This window comes from Triturus cristatus, chromosome 2_2, assembly GCF_964204655.1.
Source record: "Triturus cristatus chromosome 2_2, aTriCri1.1, whole genome shotgun sequence".
Taxonomy (NCBI): Eukaryota; Metazoa; Chordata; class Amphibia; order Caudata; family Salamandridae; genus Triturus; species Triturus cristatus.
The window spans coordinates 706484041-706507544 of NC_140582.1; the positions used below are offsets into that span (position 1 = coordinate 706484041).

General features: G+C 42.9%; 1 protein-coding gene across 1 annotated transcript in view; it reads right to left on the reverse strand.

Annotated features, from left to right (window-relative positions):
- The window catches only part of LOC146862667 (uncharacterized), a 457539-nt gene that overhangs the window by 104787 nt on the left and 329248 nt on the right, over positions 1-23504 (reverse strand). The window contains exon 26 of the mRNA XM_085641888.1: positions 2935-3136. Coding sequence (XP_085498014.1) covers positions 2935-3136 — 202 coding nt within the window. The remainder of the gene's footprint in view (positions 1-2934; positions 3137-23504) is intronic.

Below are 23504 nucleotides of genomic sequence, written 5' to 3' on the forward strand. Positions count from 1 at the left end.
CTCGCCAAGAGGACCTATTAAAATATTACATTACGATCCAGCGGGCCCCTGAGAACACACTCAAGGTACAACTTGGAGTAATATTCGAGTCAGGGGGCTCTCCATGGCAAGTGTACCTGGCCTGGGCACTTAAGTTGCAAAGAAAGGGAGAATCGGCAAGAGGACATAATTTAAGTGCCCATAATATTGCAGAAGACTTAGAGGATGTAAACATTTTACTAAATTATTCCAAATGCTATGTGCAAAGATACTGAATCATAAAGAGGGGACAAATGTCAAGAACAAAAGAGCCAATAGAGTGAGATGTTCTGATAACGATGACAGACTGAGTCATATATTAGTGAAAATTACATTAAGGTTACAATTGCCTCTGCGCTTGCAAAACAACAAAGTAATCGTCTTCCAATATATATTGCACAATTGACACCACTAATGAGGAAAGCCCTGCAACAAGTCACAGATGCATTAAAATATTGTAAAGCAAGGTAAAGATTGGTCGTTTCAAAGTGGCCTCCATTTTCAGATCACTATTAGGAACATTAACTTCACTACATAAGGAATTTTGCATGCCACATCAGGGCACAGTATAGTACAGTTTGTTATCTCTGAAAGAGGTACCATGCTTAAGGTAGAAGAAAAGTGAAAAGCTGTAGGCCTCTTTGTGGTCTTGTAAAGTTTGGAGGTCGGATGGGCAAAACAAGACACAATGGCGGTATGGAAACACAGGAAATGAGGATGTGCAAGAGGAGGACTGGAGGAAAAACTGTCACCCTTATTACGGGGTTACACAGATTACCGGGAGGAAAAACAACAAGCATTTTCAATGAAATTTGTCTCAACTTTGGGACCCTATATGTATTTAGCTATGCAGCACATTAGCCTGGGTGCTGAAACATCTGCTGTTCTTTAACATGGAGGGAAAGTATGCCACGCCAGGTAAGGGAACACATGAAGAGAAATATTGCCTTTCAGCTGGAAATGGTATAGTTTAAAGCTCTGTTTTTAATATAAAATCAGGCCCTTCGGTGGTCATATCGCAGAAAATACAACATTTGAAAAAAAATATTATTGTCTTCGGGTGCTCGTGGAAGACAATTTCTATGGACTGGAATCTAGAGAATGCTAAAGTTATTCTGGAATTTTACTGACCTTTGCTGGTCGTTTTCTATCAAGAAAGTTAAATAGAGGCAGTTGCCAGAAAAATAAAAAAAAGAAAGTCCCTCATCAGAAAGCAATTCTGTTATTTTACTGACCTCTACTGGTCGTTTTCTATCAAGACAGTTACATAGAGGCAGTTGAACAGAAAAAAGTCCCTTAGCGGAAGCAGACAAGTCCTAGGGCTGATCTCCAGAGCCCACAAAGTACATACACATATAAGTATATACTAAAGTATATAGAAGACTTGGTCTCGAATGCTCGACCTAAAAAGTGATGATTCATATAGGAAATTGAGAATCTGCACAGCAGAAAAAGAAATGATCAAGTGAGACAGGACAATTCTGAAAGAAGGGGGAAATTGGAGACACAACAGGAAATTGGGGAAACAGAGAATCAGAGACAGGCATGACAAATTAAATGTGATCTGGCAAAAGCAGTGCAACAAATGTATAGATGTACTAAGGTGAAAGAGTGATATTCTACCCCTAGTGTACAAATATTCAGTTTACATAATTATCTGTGGTGCAATAGTAAGGATTGCGTGTTGGAATGATGGGCAGGTCACAGTAAATATAGATGGGCAGTCCCACCAGCTTGCAACTATCAATAGCTACGTTTCTGACAATAAATATGGTGTACCGTCTTTCTCCTGGTTAATGAAATCAATTATTTCACATGTGTTCAGGCTGGCAAACCGGGTCTGTTATTTTGAAAGTCTGCTGGTGGCCTGGATTGGGGTAGGTGATGTTTGCATAAGTGCCTGCTTGCAATCTGTTGAAGCGCATCAGTGCGGCAATGAAATGTGGATCGTGAGGGTATCCCTATCCCACTTACATATAGACCGCCCACTCGTTTTCCAAAAAGAGTCCACTGAGTGAGTCAGAGCATAATTTGGCAAGTGGTCCCTTCTAATCAGCCCTTTGTCTTCCAGCAGTATTAGTCAGTTAAATGTCCCTACACAACAATGCTAGGGTTCCATGGCGCCAACCCTACCACTGATCATTGTAGCGATGGGACATAACTACCTGCAACTGTCAACTGCACATTTTAACCCCACATTCTATTCCATACTAAAATGATATTACAGCATAGAATGACATTAACATCATTACATTACAGTCACGTGCAAGGATGACAGATAGAACCATGGCAATGAGGCTTGGAAACTAATGCAACACCGAAAGGATCCGAGGGGTCCAGGCATGGTCTGAAGTAGCAGAAAAGCACCAGGAGTGCTTCATGACCCCAAAAAAAATACAATGATAAATAGCTCAAGACAACAAAACATTCTCAGTAGATGTTACAGAGGGAAAATCTAGCATACTTCAGACCAGAACTCCTTCCATTAGAGGAGGATTCAAACACATAGCGTTGGGAAATGTTAAAAAATAATTGATATGACCTGCTTTAGCCTCCGTTTTGTCTTACATTTACATATCGGTGTATGATTTAGGGGTATTTGAATACAAGACTTTGCATCCAGAATCAGCTTTTGCCTTTGCTGAAACAATTCCAATTCCAATTATTTCCCAGCATATTTTGGAGAAAAACACAATGGGTGACGGAAATGCTAAACTCCACTGGCGCTACTTCACACAGTAGAGTCATATGTTCCATGATTTGTCACCATGATGTACACCAACCTATCAACATATGTTTTCTTGACACACATAATTGTATATCTATTGACAGATCTTTAGAAACCTACATCAGTATAAGAATGGTAAAATAATCCACTAAATATGCCTGTCTCAGGTGCACAGCATCGATGGATACCTGGAAGATGGGCCTTGGGGTCTCAGTGAAAGAGGCCATGCCCCGGTCCGTCAGGATGAAGAGCTTCATGTCTTTGATTAGGACCACGTCGGAGCTCTCCATCAGCCCACGCTCCACGCGCACCGCGCTGCTCTTGCACTTGGACTTCACAATGTTCCACACCGTGACGACCCCTGGCCTCACACTGCGGCACACCACATACCTGAAGGAAAAAAATCATTACTATTAAGAGCAGAGCAGGTGGTGGACTTTTCGCACTTCAGGAGACATTAGTCAGACAAGCAATGCGCCTCCTTTAGGAATGCACAGGGAAACGATTTGAAAGATTTTAGGATCTTCTCTGCAGTTTCAAGGAGATTGCTGTCCGTAAATACTGCAAACATGACTCTCTTAAACTACAAACTACTTAATAGTGAGAGAACGATTTGTGATACAGACTGAATGACACTACAAGAAGGAGCACAGGATGCATAGGACTCAGGAGGGTGGGCCTTGGTGGGCATTTTGACAGAGCTAGCATACAGGAGTCAAAAAACAATTTTATGGACCAGGCAGCAAAGCTGTGCGAAAACCTCAAAGGCGGTTTTAACTATCCTGGGTTGCACACAACAGTTTTTTGTGTGAAAATTAGCTACACTAATTTATCATCATAGGTCTCTTACATAATAAAAACATGATGGAACAATGGCAAACCACCTACACCTCAAGTATGAGACGTGCCTTACTATTTTACCTAATATGAAGACTCAATCGGGTATAGTTATGGGAGATTATTCTATCTTGTATAGCACTAGGTTCCTTGAGCAACCTCTTGGGATTGTAACAACCACCAGGCGTTTATCCCTTTGGCCATTGCAGACCATCATAACAGCATGTATGATCAAGGGGCAGGGCTCATACATACTGTGAATGGTGATAGGCAGTGAGGCTAGATGTTGGCTGGGGAGGAGTCGGCAGCAACGTTATTTCCAGACGTACTAATCAAACACTGGCAGGCAGTACCTAATGGCTACTGGACTTTCATAGGAGTACTCATTATATGGCCAGTGCAGGTGCCCTTTCTGCCTTACCACTGCCTTTCATTTTCTGCTTAAGGACCATTGCAGTCCTGCTTTTTTGCTTTCGGATTGAATTTGAGGTTTGGAATGAGGATGTGGCGTTACTGTCAAGGGGGTTTGAGTCTCAGCCTCCACTCTACATTCTTTGATCCTGGGCAAATCACTTGGGGCCTTATTACGAGTCTGGTGGTCCTCCTGTTGGTCCGCCACTGCTACGTCAACAAAAGGACCGCCACGTCCGTTGTGCACCTGCCCACTGGATTACAAGTGTAATCTAGAGCGGGCGGGCGTTGCTGCAGCTGTCTCAAAGCGGCGGCTGTGTCAGGCTCTTAGGAGAGTCTTAGACCATCACGTGACAGCGCCTGCAGCCCGTTCCTGCACAGTGTGGCATCCATGCCACACTGTGCACGAATGGGGGTGTAATTCCAGGGGGTCAAAACATGTACCCCTCCCGCATGCACCTCCAGGCCCAGAAGCGTTAGGATGCCTTAGTTGCCTCTCTGCCACCCTTTTCATGGCAGGCTCACTGCCATGAAATGGGAGGTGGAAAGCAAACTCGTATTATGCTCTGCAGTGCCGGCATCAGCACCGTTAGCATATTGGAGCCGGTTGCAGACCACCGGCGCAGCGGGATCCTTGATTCCAGTGGAGCCAGCGGTCTCATGGCAGTCCGACCACCACCCTCAGAATACTGCAGCCGGACCCACAGTGGTGGCGGAGGGGAGTGTTTTTAATTAAGTCCTCTAGTGGGCCAGGTCCCCGGGGCATGCAGGGATAATTTTATAAAAATGAAGGAGGGCACACGGGCCCCCCTCGAAGGGCTTCATGAGGTCCTGGGGACCACCACCTCTCAGGGGCTTTAATAATATAGGGGGGGTGGTTGTGCGGACCTGCCCTGTGTCATTTGAGATGTCATCACTGACCATGTCATGAGTTATGCAATATGTGGGGTTATATGAAGTGCATTGCGGCAGCGTAAGTTATAGTTAGCTTAGGCAATTTTTATGGTTTTGTATGAGTGAAATGTGAAACTATAACTCAGGCGACCGCAATCCTCTGCTGATGCTAATACTGTATTTAGACACTTATTTGCCCATGTCTTCTTCCATACATTTTTAGCTATACATATATTACAAATATTTTTTTTCATAAAGACACATATGTCATCAGCAGAAGATTGCGGTCGCGTGAGTTATAGTTGCCTGCACTAACTATAACGGGGGAATTTCACTGGTTTTTTATCAGTAAAATTTCCGCTAACTATAACATGTGTGAAACCTATGGTTTTTTCAGTGAATTTGCAAGGTTTTTTAAATGCTAATTCCTAACTATAACGTGTGTGAAACCTATGGTTTTTTCAGTGAATTTGTACGTTTTTTTAAATGCTAAGTTACTTTACGCCATTCGTGGCGTGCGCGCCCACTTAACGCAGTTCGTTCCGTGCGCGCACGGTGCGCTTCGCGCACCGTGCGCGCACAGTGAGCACGCGGTGCGCTTCGCGCACCGCGCGCCCACTTTACGCAGTTAGTGCCGTGCACGCACAGTGGGCACGCGGTGCGCTACGCGCACCACGTGCCCACGTTACGCTAGATGGGCCATGTACGCACGATGCGCTTCGCGCACCGTGCGCACATGGAGGATATATTATGTGCTTCCTTGTGATAGGTAATCTGTTGACATTTTTTGGGGAAATGCTGTGCTCAATTAAGCCATGCACAAATGGTGGTCTTCGGCCACCATTTGCACACGGGGTGGAGAGAGTGTGGATTTTTTTTTTTTATAAATTTTTACCATATGCGTACGGTAAGCGTACGGTAAGCGTAATCGGAGAAATTTTCGAAAAAATAAAAATTACAGTTTTTTGCCTTGGGGGATCTTTGAAGACTCAACTAACATGGTTATGTGCATGGGCGCTGTCTAAACAGCCCCTTTATATGTTTTTGGCATTTGTTTATCAGCTCCCCCTGAGTGCGACAGAGAAAATGGCGGCCACCGCTTCCTGGTTTCGACCGATTCGAATGTTTACTAAGATCTAAGGGCCAATCAGAATCGCGCACGCCACCGTACGCGTACGGTAAGCGTACCGTAAGCGCACCGTAAGCTGGCTCAGATATATATATTGATTTTGTGGTAAATAAAATTCCTTTACCGGGACTGAATTTGATACAGAATCATAATAAAATAGCTCAGTAAAATGAGAGGCAGAATCCGTGATATTAGAGTTTCGGAATGGGCTTTATTCCAATGATCGATTATAATCGGATGCTCCAAGTTCCATCACCACGGGGGTTCAGGAAGTGAAGTACATACTTTATTGACAAGAAGTAACTTTTATAGTGCATACATTACAATGAAGTGAATACAGTAGGTGTAACGATTGATAAGGAAATTGACGTTGTTACCTGCGTAACCGAAAATGGGTGTAATAAGGAGTGAAAAGAAACATGATTGGTTATGATGTCATATATAGGTGGATCTATAAGATAATACTTGGCATAGATGCGCGCGCAGCAGCATGACGTGTAATTGACGTGTAACTAGGGGGTGAAGGGGACTTGACATTAGCTCTACATGTGGAGACGAAAAGTCTGGGGGGTCAAGTCAACCTAATCCCAAATCATATCTAACATCCTATGTTTAAAGACCTATGTTATCCACAAAAGAAGGACTCTCGGACAGAATCTATTCTATACTGACTGTGCGTGCGTGTACAAGCGTCTAAGTGTCTACACTGAATGCGAGGGGGTAGGAATATTCCATGGTAACAGGGCTATGAATTACTTGCATGAGGACAGAGAAGCCGGGCCTTTTTGCTTGGTAACTGGAAGAATGTTTACTTAAACTACTAGGCAGGAATGCATCGGCTGAGGGGGAAGCAGATAATTCGAAGGTGAAATACAGTTCTTGGCAGAGAAATAGGCTGATGTCAGGCTTCGTGAGCCGCGCAGAGAATGAGACAAAGTTCATGGTCACAGTTGCAGGCTCAGACTGGAGTTTTCAGAGGCAGAAGGGAAAAGGAGTTTGATGACAGAATCAGGGCCTACTTGCCTAGGCTGTAAAATGGCATAAGTGAACCATATAAAACCGGTGGCCTTTCATATTTAGGAATGGAATATCCGGCCTATTCATGGCGGATCTGACAGAGGACATGTTGACGGTGGACGCACATGTATTTGCGTCTTCATAACTGGAACTGGAGGGAACATACATGTACTTGTGACATGCACATAGAACCGTTGGGGTCCAAGATAGGGGACATAACTGACCAGGAAAATCCACATTTCCACATTCCCTCCTTGTCCCCTACTTGCCCTTCAAGAGATATCAATCTTCATCAATCCATTGATCTGTTCATATAGCATCATTTGTTCTTCTTTCTTCTTCCGTGATCTTGAATGAAATCTTGGTGGTGGAATACACGATGTGGCACACAGACCACAAATCGCTGGTCCACATTGTAGACATAGACAGCAACTGAATAGTATGAGAAGGCCAATACCTAGGAAGGATAAAACTCTCCATCCCCAGGCTGATATCACACTCCAAAACCAACTGGACCAAGTCCAAGTGCCTGGGTTCTGGTGTATCTGGTTTACAATCTTATGAAGGCGAGTGATGGCTTTATATACAGATGGCGAATTTTCTGGTATGAATACGCAGCAGCTTGATCCGATGACCCTACAAGCTCCGCCCCTATCAGCCAGGATGACGTCAAGGACAAGACGATTTTGAAGCACAACAATCCGCATAGCAGACTGCTCTTCTGTTAAATTGCCTAAGGCGGAAATAGTCTCATTCACTACTGCTTCAAGGGTTCTGGTTAATCTACGTATCAGCTTACTATTAGTAACAGTACCTATATAGGGAAAGATGCCTTTATTAAAATCTACATACTTGTCCCATGCCGTCTCAGTGTAATCGACAATGGGGAGATCTCTCCGCTTTCTGTTGTGTACTAAATGAATATTTCTGTAATAATCAGGAGGAGCTAGAAAAACAGGTGGCAAAAGGAATGCAATGTAGCAGGTACCATCCCAATCTGGAGGTAGACGCATATATGCAGTCTGACCACATATAAAGTAGGAGTGGCGAGAAGCTTTAAATGAAGATTTGCCTTGATCACTGAATTCTACTATTGTAGCGCATTTACTATGGCCCATATGTTTGGAACCAACCTTTCTTACACACAATTCACCCTTCGCTGGGAATACTGACATGGTGGGTAAGACTAGTTCAACTTCGGATACGACATTTAGAATCATGAGATTAGGTGTAAAATTACCTAATCCATATACTTCATTTTCTAGATCAGTTCCTGTTCTTTTGGGGCGACCCTCCTTGTCAGGGTAGCAGACCTTGAGTAAAACTAGGTTCAGGTTTCCCCATACCCAATGATCTTGGTAAACTGCTGTGTCTGAGTCTATGGAATTGATTAAACTAAACCATGCTCCACAGGAGCCATTATGTGTAAATGGATGTGGAAAGAAAGGCAGGACTCCTTCATAATTCTGATAGGGAGGGAGTCGGCCACACACCCAACAATTGGTGGCATTACTAGTCTGATGGGAATGATGTAACATACTAATGAAAGTGTTATTGTGCAGCGCAAGTCTATAAGACAATTCATGCGGAGGTAAGTCACTAAAAGAATGTTCAGCAGTAACATTATAAACATGTCTAGAAATAAGGTAATATATGTGCAACAACATACTTGTAATAATTATTAAAAGACTCAATAAAAACAGAATTAATAATGTCCCTATACAGTGGCTACGCAGTGATTTACAATACGCCTGTCGTTTCAACATTTTCCGGGTATTTTCTCTACTCAGGTCCAAGGGATACATGTCAGAGACAATTCAACCGCTTCACCTTGGAGAGGACTTAAACAATCAAATTGCTCGACTTGTTGGGCCTAAGCTTTAGTTTGTAGTTCTCAGAGTCCTTCGGTTCAACAAAGGGAAGTTTTGAATCAGTCTGTGAGGGAGTGCAGGGCACAATGTCTATATCCGAGGATAGTCCATGAAATTTCTTGATATGACTTGAATGGATCCAGCCCTTGCGGCCCTCGATCTTCACGGCTGTCCTTGTGGTCAGCAGGACCAACTTGGGTGATTTCCACCTGGGCTCCAGCTGAGTCTTTCGGTCGAAATTCCTCACAAAGACAAGATCACCCGGAACCACGTCATGGGGTTTCACCTCAGTGTTGTCGGGAAAGGCTGCAGCTACCTGTGAACGACAAGATTGTAGTGCAGACATCAAGGAAGCCAAGTAATCTGTCAGCATATTACAGTCAATATCAGTTATTTTGCGTGGTATAGGCGTCCCCCACATATTCGGTGGTCTGCCGAAGATCACCTCATACGGGGATAGCCCTGTTCGTGAGTGTGCTACCATTCTCATGTAAAAGAGTGCAACGGGTAACGCTACTACCCAGTCGACACCTTTTTCTCTGCATATTTTGGACATTCTGATTTTCAGTATCTGGTTATGTCTTTCTACGAGACCTGCTGCCTCGGGGTGTCGGACACAGTGGAATTTCCACTGATATCCTAACAGAAGTGAAACGTGTTTCATTAATTCGGATGAGAATGGCTGGCCATTATCTGAGTGAACAGCACGTGGTAAACCGTATCGTGGGAAGAATTCTCGAACCAACTGTTTGGCAGTAGTCGGGGCAGTGTAATCTGAAACCGGGTATGCCTCTGTCCAACGGGACAGAGCGCAGACAACTACAAGAACATATTTGAATCCTCGACATCGTTCCATCTGGATATAGTCCATCTGGAGTACTTCAAAAGGATGATTAGGAGTATGAAATCCACCCTGTTCTACGGGAACGCTTTTTCCTGGGTTAAACTGACAACAGATCATACAGGTACGGACCTTTTGTTTTGCTGCTGCTCGTAAATGTTTATTGAACCAAATGTGTTGAATGCTGTCTAGCATAGCTTTTTCTCCTAGATGCGCTGGACTATGTATAGTGTTAATTATAACTTGGACCATTGAATCAGGAAGGAACCACACAGACTTTTCCTTCATCATCCATCCTTGGTCCGTTTGGATCCCTCCTAATTCAGTCCATTTCTTTATTTCGTCTGGTGTAGCATGTGTCTGTATGTCAATTACGTCAAGAGTAGGATCTTTAACTGTCATACAATGTGTCGGTGTCGGGACTATTGTCTTTGTCATGTCGGGGGTTTGAGTTTGAGCAGTCTGTTTAGCTGTTCTGTCGGCTAGATCATTGCCTTGGGAAATGATATCAGTAACCTTCGTATGAGCCTTACATTTCATAATTGATATTGCAGTGGGTAGATGTATCGCATCTAATAAGGCATGAATGAGGGGTCCGTGCTGAATGTGGGCACCGTGGGAAGTTAAATAACCTCTCTCTCGCCACAGCACGCCGAAGTCATGTACAACTCCGAATGCATAACGTGAGTCAGTGTATATGTTGACTTTTTTATTCGTGGCTTGAATACAGGCTTTTGTCAGAGCGATAAGCTCTGCGGCTTGAGCTGACAAAGTATTTATACGATTAGTTTCAATGACTTCAGTATCTGTTGTGACTGCGTAAGCGGCCACTAATTCTCCTGTACTTGTTCTCATGCATGAACCATCTACATACAATGTCAGGTCTGGATCTGACAATGGGACATCGGTTAAGTCTTGTCTGGGTTTTGTCGTTATCGTAATAACTTCAATACAGTCATGGGCTAGTGGATCTGTTCCGATTACAGGTAAAAGTGTGGCAGGATTCAATGTGTTACAGCGTCTGATTTCTATATGGGGCTGAAACAATGTAAGTTCATATCCTGTAAGTCGCGCTATAGTCAAGTGTTGTGTTTGCGTTCTATTTACAAGAACTTCTACTGCATGTGGTACTTGTACTGTCAATGGATGTCCTAACACTATGGCATCGCTTTGTCTGATTGCTAAAGCTGTCGCTGCTACTGATTTCAGGCACGCAGGCAAAGCCTGAGCTACGGGATCTAATGTACTAGAAAAATAAGCACATGGTTTGTGTGCTCCTGCTTGTTCCTGTGTGAGTACTGACAAGGCAGTACCTTCGCGTTCTGTAACAAAGAGTGTAAACTGTTTTCTGTAACATGGCGTTGCTAAAACGGGTGCTTGACATAAAGCTTTCTTTAGGCTTTCAAAAGCTTGTGTGTGTTCCTGAGTCCAAGGGAGAACAGTCGGTGTGGCTGCCTCCTGTGTGGTTAACTGAATGAGTGGTTTTGCTAGAAATGCGTACTGAGGGATCCACTGCCTGCAATATGACGTGAGGCCTATGAAGGCTCGTACTTCCTTTTGTGTCTTGGGTATTGGCATGTTAGCTATTAACTGAATGCGGTCGGGTGTAAGCTGCCTTCCCTCCTTGGACAGCGAGTGTCCAAGATAAACAACTCGCTGGACACAGAATTGCAGCTTAGAAGGGGACACCTTGTGCCCCTTTTCGGCTAGAAATTGTAAAACTGTCAGTGATGCTTTTTCACACTCCGGTTCGCTTCTCGCGGTGATCAGCAGATCATCGACATATTGAAGCAGAGCAGTGTTAACTGGCATGTGGATACTGTCAAGTTCTCGTTTCAGTGCTTGGCTATAGATGCTGGGGCTTTCTGTAAATCCTTGAGGTGCGCGTGAGAATTTAAAGCTACGCCCATTTAAACTAAATCCGAACAAATATTGACTTTCCGGATCTATTGGGACGCTGAAAAAGGCATTCTTGAGATCAATTACAGTAAAGAATGTTGCTTCGGAATCAATAGCTGTCAATAATGACGAGATATCTGGGACCACAGGAAATTGTGGCACAATGCATTTGTTTAACTCGCGCAGATCAATAACCAATCGATATACTGGCGGGGCTGTAGGATCTGTTCGTTTAAGAACCGGAATTATCGGTGAATTACATACATTGGAGTCTGTTTCTACAACTACTCCCTGGGCAATTAGCTCGTCAATGATTTGTAGTAAAGCCACTACAGCATCTGGTGGTAACTTGTATTGTCGCATTCGTGGTAGCACCACTCCTGCCTTTAGTGTGACTCGATATGGTGTAATATTCATGCAACCAACATCAGTAGGGCCTTGTGCCCATAGATGTGTAGGTAAAGTCTGTAGTCGGGGATCCATGTCTCTAGACACATAGTGACCTTTAAAATCACGTAAAAACAACCTTACTCCTTCCGGGGAACAACATATTATGGCTCCTAGGGCTTTCAGAGTTTTTATTCCTAGCAAGTTTTCTGGACACGATTTAGTAAGCAATAAATCTGTAGTTCGGGTCAGAGGTCCTATCGTAAGTGGAAGAGGCTGTGATACTTCATTAACAATAGGTTTTCCTGAAAAACCAAGGGAAATATTCTGAGAGCCTGAGAGGGGTGCCCCTGGAACTTCACTACGTTTTATAGTTGTTCGACTTGCCCCTGTATCGAGTAAAAATTTTCTATCTTGACCTAATAATTCACTATGTACATAAGGTCTGTCAGGATCACCAAGCACTCTTACCTGAATTTCTCTTACCTTTACCTGTAAGGTGCTTGGTGGTGTTTCGCAGAGACGCTATGGGCCAAACTCCCTATAACTCTATTCGATAACCCAGATGGTTATATGCACTCCTAGGTTGACAATAGGATTGAGGGAGGAGGGCCGGAATCGACGCTAATGACGTTCCTGTAGTCGACCTGCGAATTAACAAGAAGATTCCTTAGTTTACTGACCCGTCACTAAACTCTTTTTGAGTACTTTAACTTTCTTGTCACCTCCTTGATTCTTTTAAGTATGCTAGCTACAAGTATCCTACCTGCGATTCTACAGGATTAGGCTTCGCGTCCAGGAAGGTGTCACGATGTGAAGAAGTTCTATGTTCTCCACTTGTTTGGTGACTTGTGATTAGTGAAGCAGTTGGGTTTTTGAAGTGCCTAAGAACAAACAATACAGAACATTCATTATTAATGTTTCAACAGTATTTTGGTGAACACTTCCATTACATTATTCCCCTATGCCTGTTCACTTACTAAGCAATCCTTCCTGTTCTTTCCGTCGTTGCCAAGTCATGTCTATTAATTCAAAAACAAAGAATATGCAACAAAAATATACATAACACAATTACAATGCTTTTCTCTGTTGATTATTAACTTATTCCGAACAATTACGTCTCGATTGTCCGAATGTCCAAAAATTGGTAAAGTTCCTTTACTTAAACTCTCTCTCTTGCGATGGGCGCCAGAAGATGTTGTAAGAGAAATGCACTTAGCTTATTTTCCTTTCTTTACAGGTTTCATCTCGCTGCGAGGATCGAAGAGACGAAGATGCTGGAAGCGGAACTGAAAACAGGAAAATCCAGGACCCAAGGAGCCGGATTACCGGTAAGTGCAGAGCCAGGTCAGCGCGATGTTCTCCGGTGAAGAGGCGGAAGGCTAAGCACCTTTCCGGAATCTGGGTGTGCCTTAAATACCCTAGCCACACCCAGAGACGTCCGTAAACAGGCGCGCGTGTGCGTGCTCCTTGTTCCGGGTTTTGAGCTTACGCGAGCAGACCGATTCCATTGCTCAGATGCTTCTTGCGCTCGCACCGCATAGACGCCAAGCAGGCCGAAACAAGCACTGACAGTGTTATCAAGATCACAAGTGTTATCAATTCAGGAACTCGAATGTTGCCACTGCCCAAATGATACTGTACACTAGAGAAGTTCACAAAAACAACCAGAACCTTTTTCCCAAACACTGACATCAATGAACCATGCAGATAACCATCAGCAAATAAATACACACATCTTTTGGAGTGCAGGATGCACGGGATAGGGGTGGGTTTTTTATTGGGAACAGGGTATGGATTCATGACAGTACCCCCCTCGTAGAATCCCCCCTAACACTCCGGGAATTGGTCGTGGTTTCTCAGGACAACGGGCATGAAATCTTTTCAAAGCTTTAGGAGCATTTCGTAAATTGGCCAGAGGTTCCCAAGAACGTTCCTCAGGACCGTAACCTTTCCAGTCTACAAGATAAAACAATTTGTTCCTAATGCGTTTCGAATCTAGAACTGCTTTTACCTCAAATTCTGGGACTCCATCTACTTCTATTGCAGAAGGACTTGCTGTGAGTCTAGTGTTAGAATTAAACGGTTTCACTAATGATACATGAAAAACTGGATGAAACTGAAAATGGGATGGAAGAGACAATTTCACACATACTGGATTGATGACTTTTTCTATAGCAAAAGGTCCTATGAAGCGAGGACGAAAAGCTTTATGACTTTTTATTCTTAAATTCTTGGTAGATAACCAAACTTTATCCCCTGCTACATAAGAAGGAGGTTCCGACCTATGTTTATCGGCAAATCTTTTTTGACTTTCCTTTGCTTGTGCTAAAGATAAGTGTGCTAGTTGTTGATTTTTAATCAGCTGGGTAACAAACTCTGTGACTGATGGATTTTCTTTTTCCAGATTGTGTAAAACCATGGTATCCTTGGGATGGAAACCGTGATTACAAAAAAAAGGAGACATTCCTATAGCAGAATGTTCTGAATTGTTGTAAGCAAATTCCATCGCCCACAAAACATCTGACCATTCTCGGTCACAGGTACTTAGTGTACATCTGAGAAACTGTTCAATGGTTTGATTCGTGCGTTCCGTTAAGCCATCGGTTTGGGGATGGTAACTGGATGAAGTACGCACGTCTATATTCAAGGATTTTCCTAATTGTTGCCAAAAATGTGAAATAAACTGCGGACCTCTGTCCGAAAGGACAATGGACGGTATTCCATGTAATCTCACTATTTCTTTGACAAACACTTTAGCTAAAACGCAGGCAGATGGGAGTTTCTTCAACGGAATGAAATGAGCTTCTCGTGAAAACTGATCTATAACAGTTAAAATTACAGTAAAACCCTTGTTTGTACGAGGTAGCTCTACTATGAAGTCTAATGACAGAGTGTGCCAAGGTTGAGGAGGTATAGGCAACGGTAACAGCATACCACTAGGAGCATGACGAGTGGACTTATTTTGAATACACACAGAACATGTAGCAACATAATCTTGGATGTCTTTGAACATGGTAGGCCACCAATAATTTCTCTTGATTATTTGATACATTTTAGTAATTCCTGGATGAACAGACAACAAAGAATCATGATACATTTCCAGAACACGTCTTTGAATGGGTACAGTGGGTACAAAAATCTGATCTGTCATGTACAACAACTCTTTTCTCCATTGCAATAAAGGAAAATCTAGACTCCACTCCTCCTTAGATCGAGTCTGTAGTGCCTTTGTAATGTCTGGTATTACATTAGTGTCTGTAAGTCCAATGTGAAAACATTCTGTAGGGATTATAGGTTGAATTTTTTCATGCCGTACATTTAAGTCGTCACTTATGCCGATGCGAGATAATGCATCCGCTTTGTTATTGTCTTTTCCAGGGCGATAAGTGATGACAAAGTCGTAATCATTGAAAAACTGCGACCAGCGCAACTGACGAGCTGATAAAGCCTTGACAGATTTTAAAGACTGTAAATTCCGGTGATCAGTGTATATGGTTACAGGATGTCTAGCTCCTAACAGATAATGACGCCATTCTTCAAATACAGCTTTTATAGCTAATAATTCCCGATCAGCAATGGCATAATTCTGTTCTGTGGGAGACAGTTTCCTTGAATAATATGCAATGGGATGCATTTGGCCTGTGTTTTTGTCTCGTTGGGATAAAATACCCCCTATGGCATATTGTGAAGCATCCGCTTCAACTATGTATGGTTGGGCTGGATCTGGATGTGTCAAAACAGGGGCAGAAGTAAAGTGAGCTTTTAACTTTTGAAAGGCTTTTTCAGCTTCTGATGTCCAATCAAACTTGGTATTTTTTCTCAATAGTTTTGTGATGGGAGTGATTGTGTCGGAAAACTTGTCAATGAAACGCCTATAGAAATTGGCAAACCCCAAAAAACTTTGTACCTGTTTGACAGTAGTGGGACTAGGCCATTCTGTGATTGCTTTAATTTTCTTGGGATCCATTTCAATTCCTGATGGACTTAGGATGTAACCTAAAAAATCCACAGTAGTTACATGAAACATGCTTTTTTCCAATTTTACAAACAGGGAATTATTAAGAAGCTGTTGAAGAATGGCCCTTACCTGTTTTACATGATCAGATTTGTTCTTTGAATAAATGAGTATATCATCAATATACACTATACAACATATGTCCAAAAAATCTCTTAAGACCTCATTTATAAAAAACTGGAACGCTGCAGGTGCGTTACAGAGTCCGAAAGGCATGACCTGGTATTCATATAAACCAAATTTGGTACGGAAAGCAGTCTTCCATTCATCGCCCTCTCGGACTCGTACCAAATGATATGCACCTCGTAGATCCAGTTTTGTATAAATGGTCGCATCTTTGATCTGATCGAGTAAAGTTGGTATCAAAGGTAAAGGATATCTATTCTTCACCGTTACATTATTGATGGCTCTATAGTCGATGCATGTACGTAACTCCCCCCCCTTTTTAGGGATAAAAAAGAGAGGAGATGAAACTGGGGACTTAGAATGCCGTATAAATCCATTCTTTAAATATTCATCTAGATATTCACGTAAATGCTCGTTTTCCTTTTCGGTTAATGCATATATGCGACTACACGGTAAAGTCGCACCTGGGACCAAATCTATTTGACAATCATAATCCCTATGAGGCGGCAAGGTGTTAGCCTTCTTTTTGTCAAATACATCTAGCAGATCGTTATATTCTTTTGGAACTCCATCAAGAAGTAGAACCGTTTTCGATTCTTTCGGAAAATCATAACCTTGTATTACAAACTCAGCGTCAGGATGACCCTGTAAACAGGTTGTATGACAAAAATCAGATTTGAACAATATTGTTCGTTGTGTCCAATCTATGTAGGGGTTATGAAGCAATAACCATGGTATGCCTAAGATCAAACCAAACTGAGGAGCATCAATGATATCGAACCTAATATCTTCGGTGTGTTTGGAGGCACAAGTCATAGTTAACAATTCAGTATGATATTGAATAGGCCCTGAAGTTAACTCCTTCCCATCGACAGCTCGTACTATCTCTGGTGTCTCTTTTATGATTTTTCTCAATCCCAGATTCGAAAACAACTGAGTATCCACGAAATTTCCTGTAGCCCCTGAATCAATAAGAGCATCTATGGACCAAGTTTTAGTATTGTCGCCTGGGGTCCGTAAGCAGACTTTTATGCTAAGATGGCAATGAGAAGGAACAGGGTTTGAAGAGGCCAAACTAGTTTGAACACTCGATAAAATGACCTCTGTATCTACCGAGTGTTTTAGTTTTCCGATTGTTGAAGTGCTACTACCTCAGAAATTTTTGTCTTGGGTCTAACAGGTCGAGTTGGGCATTCTTTTACAAAATGTCCTTTCTTTCCGCAGTAAAGACATTGGTTTAATTTACGACGTTTTTCTTTCTCTTCGGCAGTTAAGGGTCCTCTAATGGTACCAATTTGCATAGGCTCTACTGAATCTGGTCTAGAAGAGGACTCAGTTTTAGAGGTTGTTTTGTCTTTAAACGACAACATTCTATGGTCAAACTTCCCTTTCTCCCCCTTTCTCTCTGAAATGCGATGATTTAATTTTACTACCAAATCTATGAATTCTTCGCTATTGGTAGGAGGGTCTAAAATCTGAGTGATCATGTCTTTAAGGTCGTCTTTTAAACCACGATAGAATAGTGACACCCGTTTCTCCTCTGGCCACTCTGTTTCTATTACCAGCCTATTGAACCTTGATATATAATGTAGAAGATCGGAATTTCCTTGTTTTAAATCCAGTAGTTCATGATCTGCTGATTGTACAAACACATGTTTCGCAAACAATTTTTTCATCGCATCTTTAAATCGTTGCAGATCATTCAATATTGGATCATTTCGTTCTACTAAAGGTACTGACCATAATGCTGCGTCCCCACCTAGATAAGATAAGATAAAAGCAACCTTAGATGAATCATTTGGAAACGCAGTGGGTTTTGCTATAAAATGCAAATGACACTGATTTAAAAATATAGGAAACTTGTTACTATCTCCTTGAAATCTTTCTGGGGGTGCCAAAGGAACCGGTACTGGAGTAACAACCTGAATTTGAGTAGGCATAGCAGAGGTTGTAGTGGATGATCCACCAAACGCATTTTGCAAGGGCGGTTGAAAGAGAGGTGGCTTTAACACGGGTTTCTGCACTCGAGATTGTAACACCGAAATGTCCCTACGTATTTCCGCATTTTCCGTTCTAATCTCTACTAACATTGCAGCTAAATCTTGCAAGGATATCTGCGTAGTTTGATCCATAGCGTCTGGGCGAAACTGGTTACGTGGGCTTAGCCTTCTGTCAGGATCACCAAGCACTCTTACCTGAATTTCTCTTACCTTTACCTGTAAGGTGCTTGGTGGTGTTTCGCAGAGACGCTATGGGCCAAACTCCCTATAACTCTATTCGATAACCCAGATGGTTATATGCACTCCTAGGTTGACAATAGGATTGAGGGAGGAGGGCCGGAATCGACGCTAATGACGTTCCTGTAGTCGACCTGCGAATTAACAAGAAGATTCCTTAGTTTACTGACCCGTCACTAAACTCTTTTTGAGTACTTTAACTTTCTTGTCACCTCCTTGATTCTTTTAAGTATGCTAGCTACAAGTATCCTACCTGCGATTCTACAGGATTAGGCTTCGCGTCCAGGAAGGTGTCACGATGTGAAGAAGTTCTATGTTCTCCACTTGTTTGGTGACTTGTGATTAGTGAAGCAGTTGGGTTTTTGAAGTGCCTAAGAACAAACAATACAGAACATTCATTATTAATGTTTCAACAGTATTTTGGTGAACACTTCCATTACATTATTCCCCTATGCCTGTTCACTTACTAAGCAATCCTTCCTGTTCTTTCCGTCGTTGCCAAGTCATGTCTATTAATTCAAAAACAAAGAATATGCAACAAAAATATACATAACACAATTACAATGCTTTTCTCTGTTGATTATTAACTTATTCCGAACAATTACGTCTCGATTGTCCGAATGTCCAAAAATTGGTAAAGTTCCTTTACTTAAACTCTCTCTCTTGCGATGGGCGCCAGAAGATGTTGTAAGAGAAATGCACTTAGCTTATTTTCCTTTCTTTACAGGTTTCATCTCGCTGCGAGGATCGAAGAGACGAAGATGCTGGAAGCGGAACTGAAAACAGGAAAATCCAGGACCCAAGGAGCCGGATTACCGGTAAGTGCAGAGCCAGGTCAGCGCGATGTTCTCCGGTGAAGAGGCGGAAGGCTAAGCACCTTTCCGGAATCTGGGTGTGCCTTAAATACCCTAGCCACACCCAGAGACGTCCGTAAACAGGCGCGCGTGTGCGTGCTCCTTGTTCCGGGTTTTGAGCTTACGCGAGCAGACCGATTCCATTGCTCAGATGCTTCTTGCGCTCGCACCGCATAGACGCCAAGCAGGCCGAAACAAGCACTGACAGTGTTATCAAGATCACAAGTGTTATCAATTCAGGAACTCGAATGTTGCCACTGCCCAAATGATACTGTACACTAGAGAAGTTCACAAAAACAACCAGAACCTTTTTCCCAAACACTGACATCAATGAACCATGCAGATAACCATCAGCAAATAAATACACACATCTTTTGGAGTGCAGGATGCACGGGATAGGGGTGGGTTTTTTATTGGGAACAGGGTATGGATTCATGACAAGGTCCTTCTTGATCTACAGGAATCTCGATAAGGGGTAAGTCAACTTCCCTCTCTAGGCTGGTTCATGCGTAACGCTGATACTCAGGATATTCATACTGTGCAGTCTGATACATTTTGTCGTGTTGTGGTCTGTGTGGCAGTAGCAGGCAACGGTGGTGCAGCTGGCACAAACTGTATTGGCTGTTGTGCGGCTGGCATGGCCTGGGCATGCTGCATAGCTCCTTGTTCATTCTGATCTTGTCTTAGTGGCCGTGATCTTTCTTGTGTTTTACCTATAGAGATATTATGTTTTAGAACTGGACAATCGTGTACGTAATGACCTGGCTTTTTACAATAATTGCATGTCCCTTTTACAGGTCCTGCTGAATCGGAATGTGTCATACCCTTTTTATGTCCTTCAGCTGGAACTGTCTGGGAAACTAGCATTTTCATTTTTGTGTCTTTCATGCGTCTGTGTTCATGTTCTTGTTCCTCTCTAATTCTATTGTGATGGTACTGTAACATTTGTAACATTTGTGATGGAGTGTTACCTTGCCAGGTACTCTCGAATTTTAATACTCTATTCTTTACTGGGGGCAGGGCATTTTCTACTAATTTTGTTACAAACAGATGCGGGTATGATTCGCTACTTGCTTTTATGCCACTATTTATACCAAAACATTTCTCGAATCGGGCATAGTAATCACTAGTGTCTTCATCTTGCTTCTGTTTACAGGCTGAAATTGTACCCCAATCTTCCTTTTTTGTAGTTAATAAACGTGGCAGTACCTGTACTAGTAGACCTGGTAGTGCTTTAGTTTTGTCCCCAAGCCCCGAACCTGGACCTCGGGCCCTTTCTTCTGCTTCTAATGCTGACCATTCTATCTTTTGGTCTCCTACCTCCCATTCTTTTTCCTTGAGTTTCTCATAAATGCCAGCAGGCATCAACACCTTTAATATTGTCATAATGTCGGGATAGGTGTACTCTCCCATGAGTAACATGTCTTTAATTTCTCGGTGAAAACCCGCTGGATCTTTGTCATGACTGGGTACCACTTTCTTCATTTGTAACAGTTCTATTTTTGATATGGGCGTATATACAAATACGCGCCTAAACTCGTTGTCCTCGCCTTTTATTGGGTGCACTTCTCGTAAGGGATTCTGTCTATCCATGTGATACGTGGTTCTTTCCTTGCCGGGCAATGAGACATGCTCTGAGCATACAAAAAGAATATACTGCTTTCTTGATACTAGAATTTCTTTAATTAATTCAGTACCTGGACCTCTCCATTTATTCATAAGCAATTCAGTCAATATGTCAGGTAAGGGACCAGGGTCCGAATGCTGACTCCGATATAGTATAATGAGTTGTTGAATCATATAAATCCCAGCTAACCTCTGTTCATCTGGGGTGAGATTCAAAAATGTGCGTACTACTGTATCGTCACTATATTTTCCGGGACTGTCCACCCAATGGACAGCTGCCCTGGCTAAATCTTGTTCATCCATAGAGTCGAGAAAATGATAACCCCTTCGTTCTCGGAGTAGTTTGTCGGCGGTTTGGAACGAATGCTCGTTAGACCTTATATTAATTATAGGTATTTGGAAATTCTTGTTATTGTCTGGACATATCGGACGTATTGAGTCAGTATGACATCTAGTCTGATTTCTATTACAAGATCTTCCTCTACCTACATAGGCTATGGTGTCCGACTGTCCTGCGGGCGGTCCTGACCCTTCTTCCTCGCTTTGTTCGAACTCGTCTGTCTCTAATCTCTCTTCGTGTAGGCGTTCTATTTCTTTACGGATCTTTCGGCACATGGCTATTATACAATTTTGCTTATCGTGTCTCCCTTCTGATATATTCTGGCTCCATCTTGTAAGAATTTGCATTGCATCCGGGTCTACCCCCGGTCGGTCTTGCTTTCTGATCACACAGTTTATGAGGAAACGTAACAGTTCCCCCTGTATCTCTACTTTCTGGTATTCCATAGCTCTGTTAATACATTCTGGATCTCGCCCTGTTTGAACAAAATGATATATTTTATCTAGATGCGCAGTCATTCCTGGTAACTTCGCTAAATACCCTGCGGCTCGTCTGATACGTAATGATGCCAGGATCATTTCGTCCTCTTTACCGGTCACCGGGTCATATCTACAATCTATAAGAAGTTCCTTAAGCGCACGTTCACTTACGAATTTGGGTGTACGTGAATGCGCTGACTCTTGAAAAATAAGTTTATTTATTCTAGGTGGCGTAGAAAAAGTATTGGTAGCACCTCCCGTGGCCCCATCTGGGGCGTCGGGTGTGAAAGGATTCGTCGAACGTGACACAGCAACTATAGGTGTGGACACAGCTATAGAAGTAGCTGTAGGAACAGATGCAGAAACAGATGTGCTTGCCGGAACTTGTGACTCGATTTGTTGCTGTAGGGATACGGGTGCTGGATCTTGGCGTTGGACCTCCCTGGTATGCGGTCTATGTGGGGCGGAATTAGCATACTCGGGAGCTACGTCATCTAAATATGAGGAAAGAAAAACATCTTCTGCGGTTCTAGGATGCCCCTTAGGATGTACCTTAATTGGGAATAATGGGGGTGGCAAGTCTTTCGGTATCTCTGGAGTAGCCTTAGGTAATCCTTCGGCTAGAAGGGGATACATACCATTCATGAGGGCATTTCTTTGTCTGTCTACTTGTTCTGATTTCACTCGGATACCTTCCTCAATTAATAGATTTTCTTGAACTTTATTTGAACTTTCTTTACTCTTCTCTTCCTGTCTACGTGCTTTTTCTGTACGTCTATGAGATTCTTTACGCCATAACTCAACAGCGTCTTTCTGTGACTGTCTGACTTTCCTTTTCCATAACTCTTCCTCGACTTTCATGATGCATTCTGCATCCCAGGTCCCCGCTGCGGGCCACCTCTGACTTTCTGGTAATCCCTTGGTGTAGTCTACCCATAAATCAAGAAATAATATAGCGTCTAGGCCATGTTTGTGATACATGAAGTGCCCTGGAGTATCCCTAGGAGGAATAGGGACGGCTTCTTCGAGTACCCCTTTTCTAGTAGTGATCTGTCTTAATTTCGAAAAGAGCGGCATATTGACAACTGATCCGATACTTAATCTTGAACACACTTAATACAAAAGCACACTAATGAACAACCATTCATACCACAATATGCAGGACGTTTAACACATTAAACATTAAACATTAAACATTTTTAACCTTTAAAATAAACAACAATGATGATCGTCTGCATAACTAATCACCAAGCATAATTCTTGACAATAACTAGATACTTCGGAATACTTGATATACTGCTAAACAGTACAGATACACTGCTAAAACAGTGCAGACCGGATTTGTGTACCCAAACCCGTCTCGACCGGCACAACCTATGTGCACGTCAGAAATGCCTCCCCAGTAATGGTACTCACCGGGTAGCTTCGGAAACGGAAGGCCTCGGTAACTTGAACTTGAACCGGACTGGACTCGACTCGACTCGTCGGAAACTGGGCTTGACTTCGAACTGGTGGGTCTCGGTATACCTCGGATCTTGCTCTCTCAGCTAGGCTCTGGTCGGGATACTTCGCACTTCTCACCGCCTCGTCTGGGTGTTGATCGTAGTCTCAGTCGCCCCCGCTTGACCGGAGGGAGATACAGGAAATCCTGCTGGTACGCGTAATGGTCCGTCCAGCTGTTGGCAGGAGACCGGGCCTACAACTCACCGCCGGCGCGTGAGATGAGAAAGTGTCCCTGTTCGGGCGCCATCATGTGGTAAATAAAATTCCTTTACCGGGACTGAATTTGATA